This window comes from Camelus ferus, chromosome 4 (genome assembly GCF_009834535.1).
Source record: "Camelus ferus isolate YT-003-E chromosome 4, BCGSAC_Cfer_1.0, whole genome shotgun sequence".
In the NCBI taxonomy this organism is placed as follows: domain Eukaryota; kingdom Metazoa; phylum Chordata; class Mammalia; order Artiodactyla; family Camelidae; genus Camelus; species Camelus ferus.
The window spans coordinates 36,519,777-36,533,918 of record NC_045699.1 but is presented as its reverse complement, the minus strand read 5'-3'; the positions used below and the strand labels follow the sequence as shown (position 1 = coordinate 36,533,918).

The following is a 14,142-nucleotide window of genomic DNA, read 5'->3' as shown; positions in this document are numbered from 1 at the left end:
AAGGCAAGTTTGTCATTTGAGACTGGTTAATGGCATCAAACACAAGGAAAGAAGTTGGCTCTGACTTACTGGTGGTTCAGTTCTCTTATTTCACATGGCTTGAAGCACCATTCTTTGGCCAGCTTTTCTTGTTGGGATGCTTCTTCCAAAAACACTATCTTTAAAGAAAGAAAGAAAAGAATCACAAATTAATGAACCATAGTCATTTATTGTTACTAAATCTTAAAAGAGATTATGCCATAGCTGAATTTTAAAAGGTATTTGATAACAAATGGGATAGAGTTTATGGGCAAAAAGACAAGTATTCGCCTTTGCTTGCCCAAAGAAGTAAAGTGCATGAAATTTCCCCTTTTCTGCCATTCATAGATATAACACTTCCAAAATTCTAATTTGAAGATTCAGGATATTAAAAATGGCTAACTGGTATCTGTTTCTCCACCCCCCCCCAAATAATTAAGGGAAACAGCTGTTTATAGAAAGTGTGCCTCACTGCAGATGAATGAAAGATTTTTGTTAGGATATTATAGGAAACCCAAGTCCAGAGCACAGAGCACATATATCATGGGGCATTTATTAACACTGAATATAGTTGCATGTAATTGCCTGACATTGGAATCTTAGCATGAACTATGTTGATGTTCTGAAGCTAGACATCTGCTATAAAGAGGTCTGCTGTATTTTTCTAGCATTGTGCATGAGACACTAACAGAATGATCTCTCACATGGGGCTTGTGAACCTGTAACAGGCGGGAAACCTTGGATGGGTCCCAGTCCCTCTTGTTCTGGTTTCCCCATCTGCAAACTGGGGCTAACATCAGTATATACTTCACAGAGCTACTGTGAAGACTAAATATGATTATTTCAATGAAGAAGTTAACACATCCCTGGAACATGTTAAATGCCAGATATATCTATTGTTGATTCTTTTTTAAATAAAGTGTGATTGCTTTCTCTATAAAAATGGATTGAAAAGCAAGAAAGGACAAGGAAAAATGAAAGACATATACAGGAAATAGCCTGTTTCATTTTTAAATGCAATATTGTGAAAATAAATGTTTAATGGAACATAAAATATTGAAAAATGGTATATAAAATGTACTAACAAATTAGAAGCAAAGCAATATACTGTGGAAAAAATTGTGGAACAGAAAATAAATACTGACTCTACTCACTGATGATATCCTTTTTTTTAAAAAAAGGTAGGGATTTCTATCAGAAAAGAAAAGTAAATTTAATTCCTACAAATATGGACAAGTAATTTGATGATTCTAAAAATATATTAAATCAGTCAATGTCAAAGCAGAATAAAAAATTAATTTAAAAAAATCACAAGAACAGAATTTATCAATATATCCCTGATTTACCATTAAAGGCAAAAGAAAAGAAAGGAAAGGAAGGAAATATTGGTAAAGTACTACACTCATATATTTGAAAGTACATTTGAAATAAATGCTTCTGAGGAAAATATGAACAATCAAAATTTATCCTGGAGAGATAGAAAAACTGCATGAACCAGCAACTCTAGAAGAAACTGAGGAAGTTTTACTAACCTTTCAGGAAAGGTCATGGTTCAGAACCATGCTGTCTAATAGAAATATAATGCCTGTCACAAATGCAAACCACATTTATAATTTTAAAATTCCTAACAGCCACATTAAAAGTGTAAAAAGGTACAAGTAAAATAAATTTTAATAACATATTTTATTTAACAAGATAGTGGCCATGAGAAAAGATTATCATGTCAACATGAAATCAATATAAAAGTTATTCATTTTAATTTTTTGTTGGTACTTAGTCTTCAAAATCCAGGGTGTATTTTGCATTTAAAGTACATTTCAATCTGATTGAGAAATTTTCACTAGAAATACTTCATCTGTATATTTAGACTTTATATATTCTACCAAAAAAAGTGGGCTCAGAAACCCTGGTTATCCTCAAAATACTAAAACACTGAGTATCAATTTTTAAATGAGAAATTGAATTTAAAATAAAAATAAGAAATTGAAAATTTAAATTCAGTTCCTCACACATATTAGCTACATTCCAGGTGCTTATTAGACCTTATTAGTGCATATTCAGAGAATTTTACAGCAAAGTTCTTTCCAGCTTACAAAGAACAGACAATGCCTGTTAAGAGCTCCAGTGCATGGAAAACAATGGACACCTCTCTATTTCCAAAGCTACCACAATTCTCATACCAAAAGCTGACAAAGAACACACATATATAAAAATGCAGATATACAGAGAATAAAAATTACAAGCCAATGCCTTTTGTTATTTAATTATTAAAGAACTAATTAATGATAAATATAGATGCAAAAATAATCCCAGTGATATACTGGCAATAAAAAGCAAAAATACATTAAAATAGTAATTCAGCATGTTTGTAGCATGTAAGCCTCAATTATTTCAACCAAGCAAGACATATCTTCAATGAACTTATAGCTGATGTTGAGTAGTTAGGCAAGGGCCCTTACTCCTCAGAGATGGCTGGAATACATCTACCTACCCTTTTTTCTGTTTTCTTCAGTCAACATGAAAACTAGAAATCACCTGCTCCTCAAATACACAGCAGGGAACTTGACCTGCACCATTATCTTCATAAAGCTCTACCTCCTTGTCCCCAGCCTGCTTCCGCAGCTCTCCACTTCACTGTGACCTCTTGTTACTGCCCATCTACTAACAGCAAACCCCCCTATGTCTTTAATATCTGCTCTGAGTTTTCCCCTCCTGATAACTGGGAGGAACTGGGAAGGAGGGAACTGTCCATCCCCAAGGACACAGCCTTCTCTACACTTCTCAGATGGCAAGTATTCATACATTAGTGTCAGGCAATGAGGTTCCATATGCACCACAGCCATTTGAAAACCATTTTTCCTGCAGCTTCTTGTAAACATAACAAAACTCCTTTTAAGACCTGCTCCTTTCAGCTTTCAAGGCATCCTTTCCCTCTCTTTGTTGTTCTCCTTTACCAACCTTTCCCTCATTGTTCAAATCTTGATACCTGCCCCATACTCCTCCCCACTCCAAGTCCTGCCTTTATTCCTAGGCACGACAACATGGACAGCCCTCTTGAGATCACAGCACCTACTTCCATGAACTCACCTTCAGTGATCTGTTGATGAACAAGTGAAGTTTATGAACTTCACATCGTGACCACACCTTGGACATGTGCATGACCCATAACTGCTCTACCTCTAAAACCACAGACTCACACAACTGACCACCATTTATTTCCTTTTTCCTGTTTGCCACTTCAGCTATTCCAGTCAACCATCCACCTTCAAAAGCCCTCTCTTTACTTCTTCCTCTCTACTTTCCCCCAGTCTATCAGCTGTCTTTTTTCACCATTTTCCTTGTCCAGCTTAAACTCACCAGCTATTATTTCCTATTTCTTACATCTTCTAGGTTAACATACATGTGGTAAACTTTCAACACGGACTGAACCCAGCCCTGCTTCTCTGGGCTGCACCTGAGGAACCAAGCAGCATTGCAGGAAACACATCACATGGTAAATAGAATATCCATGATCATCAAGCTTAAAGGGGCTCCAACCAATGTCTGTGCCTGGCGCCTGAAGACATTTTTCCAGCACTGTCTTCACTGTCAATACAACTGACAGGAGACCTAATTGCTTATCCACTGATCATTAGAAATATTTTTTAGTAATAGATTAATATATAATTTTCATGAAATAACTCAAAAGGAGTTCAAAGAATTGAGGGATATTGCTATAATAAAACTCCACCCATTCCCATCTACTTGATTTATGTGAGTATGTTTCTCAATATGTACATCTATAAAAACGAAAAATAAGAAAAAATTAATGCTGCTCCTATTTAATTCTACCAAAAAGTAATACTCATCCATAGATTTACTACCGAGTTGGAAGAAAAAAATTGCCTTTTTTATTTTACATCTAACAAATTACTTTTCAAAATGTGTAATACACATTTAAAATTTTTCTATGGTCCTACGAAATTTTAAATATTTAAATTTATGCACACAAGTTTTATTGCAATGGTTGAGCAATAAACTTTCAAGTGTAAAACTATATTGTATTTGCACAAATTCTGTAAGGAAAGGAGAATAGAATTAGTAATTCTAGGAGAAAAAGGGGCTATGTAGCATTTCAAATCATTAATAAGGAGCTAGTTCATGATTTTTTAAAAATAGATTAAGGTATATATCAAACCACTATGTTTTGATTCCAAGACACATTTTAAAAAGTAATGGCACAGCTTAATTTTAACTCACATGTGTTTACAATTTGCCAGAGATTATAAGCTTCATACATTTTTTTAATTTAATAGAAACTACAAATATCTTTTTAAAATGCAAAAGCATATAGAATTTTTCAGAATTCTTTTAGGGGGCACATTAGTTTAAAAACGTGAAGAGTATTTCTGTTGTCAGCTCTCCACCATCATGATTTAACATCTACCCACTTACGCCAAAAATGTACATCAAATTTGTTTAATGGTGAAAAGTTGCAAACAATCTCAAAAGTCAATCAAACAAGGAATTGGTTAAATATAACTAAACACTGCAGCAATGAAAGGTATCAGTGAAGACTTATATTTACTGAATTATCCTTGACATAATCTTAAGATTTTTCTAAAATACGGGTTACTGGATAAAATGTACGGTATCAAATTTTTATAAGAATATGGGATACGTGTGTGTGCGTTGGGCTGAGTTAGGCTGGGTTGAGTTGGCATGTCTAAATGTTGACAGTGGTTATCATCTCTTTATAGTAGAACTTGGGAGTAATTTTTGCTTTCGTCTTTATAGCTTTTTGGATTCCAGATTGTTAATAGTAAATGTTCTATTCTATCTAAAACGAAGTCAGTTCCATTTAAAATGTATATGAAAATGTAACATAAAAAAGATAGAAATAGATAAATATAATCTAATTATAGAGCCTCTTACTGGGGAGTTAGGACACACAGATATAGATATGAATCAGATAGGGGAGGGCATAATGGCAGTGCCATGGACCTCACCACTTCAGAAAGAGTGGTTCAGTGGGCGTGGTCAGTGAAGGTTTCAAAGAAAAAGCAGAACTCCTACAATGATGGGTAGGACGTGGGACTTGATAAGTAAACGGGGCTGGAGGGAAAGGTATGGAAGGGGTAAATAATGACAAGAGCAGAGGCAAAGAGGCAAAAAACTATAAGCTGTATTATAGACAGACCTGTATTTTAACACCAGAGCCTGCGTTGGCAAGAACTTTAATTCACAAATCAAGAGCTTAACAGGCTTTTTTCTTGCTCTTACTCGTGTATTCACTCAATAATTAGTGCTTGTGCGAACCCTGTGTGAGAAGCACTATTCCAGGGACTAGGAACAATAAATCGATAGATGAATATAAGACATATTGCATATATTAGTGTGTGCTATGATGAAAAATAAAGTAAGGCTAAGAAAAAACGTGGGGTCTCTCCAAGAGGTGATGTTTGAGCAGAGATTTGCATGAAGCGAGGGAGTAAACTACTTGTATATTCTTGGAAGAGCACTCCAGGCAGAGGGAATGGCTAGTACAAGGACCTTGATAAGTATACTTAAATTCAATTTAAATTAGAGGTTTGGTGTGTTTTGAAACACCAGGAAGGCCAGTGGGATACGGTACAAGGACTAGAAAACAGAGTGATAAAAAAAAAATGAGTTGCAGAAGGTAGTGAGGGGTTTTGTAGGTCATGGCCTTGATACTTATTTTTAGGAAATTCCTAAAAAATATTTTGGAAAGTAGGTGGCAAAGTTACAAAATATCACTGGCATTTCCTGTATGGGGCAATGGCTCTCTTATCCTGATGTCTCCTGGGTGTATGTGGCTATTCACCATCAAGAGTGCCTACCATGGCCCATGGCCTTCCTCTTCACAGGCACAGTCTAGGTGGGCTGTCAAGCACATATATAAGTCATTAAAACCCAGGTTTCATAAAATCACAGATGGTGCCACCTGGCAAGAACCTTCTCATGCAACCCCCTTATTTTCCCGATGAGAAAATTGAATCCCTTATGTTAAGCAAACAACTCCAAGTACTCTCTTATTTGAAATGGGGACTATTTAGGATGAGCAATAATGAGAATGTCGGAAATACCAAAGCCAAAAGCAGATGAGTAATGACTGTCAGCTAATGAAAAAAATCCCCACAAGATAGAGGCTTCAAACACCAGATGGCAAATTTGGGCAAGAGGCTTGTTGCTGTGGAATAGAGAAAAGTGCTCTTTGGGCCACTGTGAAAGAGCTTGGCCATCCAACAAAATAAGGTAATATACATTGCAACTTGTTACACAAAACCCACTCTTAAGTGTGGTAATGGTAAAGATAAAATCAGATTAAAAAAATGTGAGGTCTCAAAGATTTCTGAAGCTTTTGGACAGAGATGAAAATTGCCGTATTAGCTAGATTCACATCAAACAGATTAATGGAAAAGAAAGATGAAGTGAGACTGCCTTTTAAAAAAACCTGTCAGCCTATAAAGGTAGAGTCAAGTGAATTCATGTTACAAAGGCACCAAAGGGTAGCATGAAGGACTTTGACCTTCAGGTCCAATATTCTCATTTCATAATTGAGGAAGCAGACCAGGATATGCGACTTGTCCAAGGTCACCAGGCAAGGCAGGAGTATCTGTTGGACTTGACCCATCTTCCCTGAGATTCTTTCAGACCTCTCTGACTACTTCTCTAATAGTGTAAACCAAGAGTCAGGACACTTTGTATAAAGGGCTAAATATAAATACTTTAGGCTTTGTGGACCATATTGTCTGTTATAACTATTTAGCCTCATCACTGTAAAGCAAAAGCTGCTATGGAAAAGATATACACAAATAGGTGTGGCTATGCCCCAATAAAACTTAAGTTGTAGAAAATGAAATTTGCATTTTACTGTTAAAAAAAAAAGAAATTTGCATTTTATGTAATTTTCACTTGTCATAAAATATTCTTACTTATTAAAACTATTTTAAAATGTGAAAACCACACTTAATTCACTGGCCATATCATTGCCAAAATCAGGCAATGGGCTGGATTTGACCTGTGGGCCACAGATGGCCAACCTCTGATGCAGATTCCTAAAAAAATGCATGCAAATTAAAATTGTATAATTTGAAAACCATCCCAGTGGTTTACACTAGTATTTCTAAGAAGCTTTATCTTAATTTATAATTGGTTTTCAATTGGCAACAACTTTTAACGATTTTTCCTGTAGTAACTTCAGGGCCTGATTCAAAAAACTCTTGGAAAAGTACCAGTTCTGGCTGCCTTACAAGCCCCATTTTGCTGTAGAAAACATACTTTTTGATAAATAAAAGTAATTTTTATTAGAAAAATAAATCAACATATTTCATAATGGTAGGATGTCTGAGAATAATAAAAATACTAAAATGTACTTACTGTGTGCAAGACACTATCTATACACTTTACACATATTAACTCACTTAAACCTCACAAGAACACTTTGAGGCAGGCATTATTACTAGCCCCATTTTACAGGTGAGAAAACTGAGGCACAGAGATTTTTAAGTACCTTGCCCAAGATTTACACAGCTAGTAGGTGGTAAATTTAGAATTTGAATCACAGTCGGCCTTGAGGTAAGGGCTATTAAACACTATGCTATACATTTAAAAAAACTTTTTAAAAACTATCTTTCATGAAGAAATAAATAAAACAACTCTCCCCTTTCCCTTCTTTATAAAATATTTCTGGGTGTCTTTCTTTTTCCTTCCATTCCCTTAATACAGCTGAGGCGAAGGCCAGGAATGTGGAGGCAACTGGGGCTAAGAAGAGGGTCAAGACTGAGAAGGCTAATAGGGCCAAGAGAAGTGGGACTGGAGAAGTATAGAGTCAAGGAGGCAGGTTAAGTGGACAGGGATGTGGCTGAGGAGACAGCCACCAGGGTCAGGAGACTGATTACATAAGAGGGTAATAAGCAAGTATGTAAATTATATGTGGATAATGAGAGCCAGGCTTCTCAGAAAGGAGTTTCAAAAGTGGAAAGGGGAAGGGCTAAAACAAATTCTGTCATGTTACATTTGACTTGGAGGTATTTGTGTCAACTCATGGTTTTTAATTTAGGCTGATCAATAAATTAACAAATACGTAAGTGCATGTATGTGCAAATGTATGCAGACAGAGCTAAGAAGCACAAGTGTATGCACACACACGTACACATACTGGCTCTACTCACAATAAATGTTATTTTTTAAAAACATCAAAATCCATAGCATGTGAAATGCTCACATTGGTAATCTGTGGAACACCCAAATGACCAAGAAGAAAAATGTGTGTGTGTATCTGTGTGTGTGTATGTATGTCTGTGTCTACATCTTTGTATATCCTTCCTAGCTCTATTTGCTGAAAGGGCCTAGAAAAAAATGACACCCTGTATTAATCAGCAACCCTAATGATCAGATCTTGGTTTTTATATACCATTCTCCACTAGAAAAGAACCAGAATTACTCTAGAGCGAGAACAAAGAAAAGTGTAAGATAAATCTGGAATAAAATTTTGTGTCAAAAAGTGAGGAAGTGCTAAAGATGTAATTGGAAAATGGTAAAACAAACAAACAAAAAACCAGACAGGAACCATCTTGAAGAAGCTGCTGCCAGCCAAATATAGGCCAGTTTGAGCATCAGAATAAGCAATAACAGAAATGAATTAAAACCCAGTGAACAGTAGAATAGATAAGCAAGATTATACTGTATAGTACAGGGAAATATATACAAGATCTTGTGGTAGCTCACAGCGAAAAAAATGTAACAATGAAGATATGTATGTTCATGTATAACTGAAAATTATGCTCTACACTGGAATTTGACACAACATTGTAAAATGACTATAACTCAATAAAAAAAAAGTTTAAAAAATAAAATAAAAATAAAACCCAATGAACAAAATAGGAATCCATGACTTTAAATAAATGAATGAATGAATAACAGAGTGTTCTTCCCTTCAGCAAAATACCAACTAATACATGTGGAAGGAATGACAGAATTAGAAAATGAGCATTTGAAAACCATCATTGTAATAAATAATTCATCCAGAAATCATCAATGAATGTAAAACTAATGAAAATTTGTTGAGGAACAGGACAGGATATTTATGTAATTTTAAAGTATCTTCCACAAAATGTATTTTACAGAGAAAAACAGTAACTTTCGTGGTGGACAAACCTGGTAAATACCACCTTAACCAAGTGAACAAAGGTAACATCTAGAATAATGGGACATGAATCTCAGCAATGTTCTCCTAGGGCAGTCTACCCAGGCAACAGAAATAGAAGCAAAAATAAACAAACGGGACCTAATTAAACTTACAAGCTTTTGCACAACAAAGGAAACCATAAGCAAAACAAAAAGAAAACCTACAGAATGGGAGAAAATATTTGCAAAAGATGAGACTGACAAGGGCTTAATTTCCAGAATATATAAACAGCTCATACAACTTAAGGGAAAAAACCAACTGTTCTTTTTTATATTAGCAAATATATGAGTGAAAATGGGCAGAAGAACTAAACCAGAAATTTCCCAGTGAAGACATACAAATGGCCAATAGGCAAATGAAAAAATGCTCAATATCGCTAATTATCAGAGAAACACAAATCAAAACTACAATGAGGTATCACCTCACACCAGTCATAATGGCCGTCATTCAAAGGTCCACAAACGATAAATGCTGGAGAAGCTGTAGAGAAAAGGGAATCCTCCTACAGTATTAGTGGGGATATAAATTCGCACAGCCACTACAGAGAACAGTACGGAGGTTCCTCAGAAAACTAAAAATAGAGTTGCCATATGATCCAGCAATCCCATTCTGGGCATATATCCAGAGAAAACTCTAATTCAAAAAGACACATGCACCCCAATGTTCATAGCAGCACTATATACAATAGCCAAGACATGGAAGCAACCTAAATGTCCACTGACAGATGACTCGATAAAGAAGTTGTGGTATATTTATACAATGCAGTATTACTCAGCCATAAAAAAGAATAAAATACAATTTGCAGCAACATGGATGGACCTGAAGATCATCATACTAAGTGAAGTAAGCCAGATAGAGAAAGAAAAATACTGATTCACTTACATGTGGAATCTAAAAAAAAGAACAAACTTATTTACAAAACAGAAACAGACTCACAGACATAGAAAACAAACTTAAAGTTACAGGGGTTGGGGGAGGGAGTGGGAAAAGATAAATTGGGAGCTCAAGATTTGCAGATACTAACTAATAAATATAAAATAGATAAACAATGAGTTCATACTGTATAGCACAGGGAACTACATGTAATATCCTGTAGTAACTTATGGTGAAAAAGAATATGAAAACAAATATATGTATGTTCATGTATGACTGAAGCACTGTGCTGTACACCAGAAATGGACACAACACTGTGAACTGACTATACTTCAATTAAAAAAAATAATGGGAAAAATCATTTTCTCATGCCTCTTGAAACAATGCACTGAGAACACAGCATCATTCCTGCCAAAAAATGCGTAACATGAGGAAATATCAGGTAAACCCAAACTGAGAGATACTCTTAAAAAAAAACAAAACTATTCTGTATTATTGAAAATTATCCAGGACATAAAAAACAAAGAGATTGAAGACCTGTTCCACATGGAAGGCAACTAAAGAAAGATGACAATTAAATTCAACTATGACTCTGGAGAGGATCCTGAACCAGAAGGGGGAAAAAAGCTATCAGGGATATTATTGGGCCAATGGGCAAGGTTTGAATGGATCTGTGGATTATTTTCTGATCTAGATGATTGCACATGACTATGTAAGATAGAGTCCTTATTTTTTTAGGAAATACATTTGAAGTATGTAGACTGGAACAGGATATCTGTAACCTACTCAAAAAAAAATGTGTTATGTATTGGCATGTATATATCTACATATATCTGGAGAGATTGGGGAAGAACTCAAGCAAATATGGTAAAATGTTAACACTGGGGGACCTAGGTGAAGTCTACATGAGAGTTATTCATACTATTTATATAACATTTTTCTAAATTTTGCAATGACTTAAAAATTTTAAAATTTTAACTATGAAACAGTGTATTTGTTTATAAACACAAATATTTAAAGTACATGGGAAAGTAAGGAAATGATAAACATAAAATTTAGGATCATAGTTTCCCCAGTGTGGAAGGGAAGAAAATGGGGTGGGGAGATAACAGAATGGTTCACCATGTCTTCATTCATTATGCCTTACAGAGACATTATAACTGTTTTTTTATATGAGCGAAAACAAATTCTCCACTCACACTAAAAGTTATTTTTTTTAAACAGCAAAGTCTGTATCATGTAAAATGTTCACACTGGTCATCTGTGGAACACCCAAATGACCAAGTAAAACTAGAGGAGAGTAGAAGCAAAGAGAAAATAGAATGACACGGATGAAACACTTATAGTATTCTGATGCCAGTAAATTTAAAAGGATGTCATATTTGTCCCTTGTTTTTACAGTCAGTAACGTGCTAAACAACCATTACATGCACCTGATAATTTGTGAATGCTTTGGGGGTACAAATTGTTACTCCCTAATTTATTTGTTTCCTAAATTCAGAATCTTCTGATGCCTTAACCAATTTGTAGAATAAAGAATCTGCTTAGATAGGTGTATAATCATCACCAAGCACTCAGTCAAATTCACCACACATCTCAGAGCCAAGGTTAAATGACACATTTGAACCCTGAAATCATTAAACAAGGTAATAATTTCAGCAGCTGCCCCACAACAGGCATCTTCAGAGACTAAATTCAGCAAACAGATAATTGAGAAGGACTTTAGGAAAAGTCTCCCACTCTCTTTTGAAAACCGAAAACTGTTATCAACTGAACATAAAAGTTTAACTCAACAGACTGCATCAGATACATAGATATAGATAAGAAAACACAGGCATGCACTACCTCCCCTGGCTACACAAGCCTGCTCCTTTGACCATTGTTTTGAAACACAAAATCTGCCTTAGAGATCTGTTGGAGGAATTTCACCCCAAAATTCATATGTTAAAGTCCTGAACCCCCAACTCCGTCAGAATATGACTATATTTAGAGATAAGGCCTTTATGGAGGTAATCAAGTTAAGATGAGGTCATTAGGGTGGACCCTAATCCAATATGACCAGTGTCCAGATAAAAGGGGGAAGTGTAGACACAGGGACCCACACAGAGGGAAGATGACATGAAGAGACACCAGGAGAAAACAGCCATCAACAAACCAAGGAAAGATGCTTGGGAAAAAATCCCTCCCTCGTGGCCCTCAGAAAGCACCAACTCTGCCAAGCCCCTGGTCTTAGACCTACAGCCTTGAGAGCAGGGAGACAATAGACCTCTGTGGTTTAAGCCCCTCTGCCTGTGTGCTTTGTTGTGGCAGCCAACAAACTAACACAAGACCCTGTGGGAGGGGATTAGAAGACTGGTCTAAGAAATCAGCAAAGGAAGAACGCTGCAGAAACCCTCTTTTTTGTGTTTTCTGTAGGCACTTCATCTGAGAAGAAAACATACTAGACTTAACTAAAAATATCAAGAGTCTGCTATTTACTAGCTCTGTAAACAAAGCAAATACCACCTTTGAAAATATGGTAATAACATCTGCCACATCTCCTTTCAGCCCTATAAAGACAAAGTATTTTTTAATGGAGATGTGGAGAACGCTGGGTGAACTGTGAAAGTTCTCCTTAAACAGGAGGTATTATCAGGAGTGTTTACTTTTGATATGATATTCAGGGTGGTATTTCAGGAGACAACTGCTGACACAGTGTGCTTTGATTTCAGAAAGACATCTGATGGCACCAGACAGTTAACTTTGCTGGATAAGCCCAAAAAAGGCAAGCTGGATGACAGAAGAGCTGGAGAAATTCCTATCTGCTTGTCTATTCCTACTCAGAGGGTTGATTAATAGGATGAGAAAAGAATGGCTGGCGAGCTCTGGAGACATTTCACCGATCTCTGCCCCAGCCGTGTTCTTATTAACAGCTTAAATGTGAAAAGGATAACAATTTGGAAGGGACAGTTTGTCCCCTAGATAGCATAATCAAGTTTTACAGACAGCCACAGGCTAAGACTAATCAGATGGAAGCTTAACAGGAAGGAATGCAAGTAAAATCTAACATTTACATTTAAGAAAAATCAAATGCCCAAGATATATGAGACTTGCTAAGAGCCAAGAATCATGAGTTCAAAATAAGCAGTATGGAATAGTTGCCCATAAAAATGGATTCTAAGGTCAAATTTGTACAAATACAGGCAGTCCTTGCTTTGCATGGTTCTCATATACATAAATTTCAGATACCATGGTTGAGTTAAATAAAACCAGCCCCTAAAAAGTTACTATGGTATATTAACTGTGAGTGACTGAATGAAGTACAAACTCGGCTTCTCACTCTTCAGTCCACAAATCATTACATACATAACAGATGCGTATCACATGAGTGACCAATCACATCACTTCTTCCGAGGTCTGTGGTGATGGGTCACTGAGCTTCACTGTGCCTCAGTTCATCCACAGGCAACAAAGCATATAGTCGTGCTGCCCCCTTGTCTTCCAGCAATAAACTCACAAGGCATTTGACAAAAATGAGTAAAATGAATGAAAGAGTAAATTGCTTAACAAAGATGAAAGTGCAGCAAAGAAACGAAAAGTGATAGCAGAAACGGTGAAACTTGAGTCTAACATAGAGTTATGGAAGAAACAGCTAATCATCAGGAATGTGGACACTGCCACCATTCAAGGTACTCTAGATCTACGGCCCCAGGAACTTAGTGGAGGTGAACTTACTGACACAAATGAGGATAGTGATTTGCAGATGTCTTGGAAGAAATGACACCAACAAAAATCTTCATGTTCAAGGAACTCTCAGAGAAATACCTCAGAGATACTCATGCCATTAAGAGCTCAAAAGATACGATGTTGGAAGCTAATCCAGATTTATAAAGCAGGATGACAGTTTGCCAAGGCAAACAAAAGATGCTCACTCTGAATTATCAGTTTTATGATAAAAGGCAAGCACTGTTCAAACTACTCAAGTTTTTTTTAAAACAAAGAAAACACTTTAATTATGTTTCTAATGTTTTAAATTACAGTACATTGAGTGAACACTGGTTTCACTTTTTTTCATTTCCCCA

General features: G+C 36.0%; 1 protein-coding gene across 6 annotated transcripts in view; it reads right to left on the bottom strand.

Moving 5' to 3' along the window:
* GDA (guanine deaminase) overlaps nt 1-14,142 on the bottom strand; it is a 91,724-nt gene that overhangs the window by 47,397 nt on the left and 30,185 nt on the right. For all 6 annotated transcript variants that reach the window (XR_004319255.1, XR_004319256.1, XM_032477828.1 and 3 more), the window contains exon 2: nt 70-158. Coding sequence is in view for 2 of the 6 variants with exons in the window: in XM_032477828.1 (XP_032333719.1) it covers nt 70-158 (89 nt within the window). In the remaining 4 variants the exon portion in view is untranslated. The remainder of the gene's footprint in view (nt 1-69; nt 159-14,142) is intronic.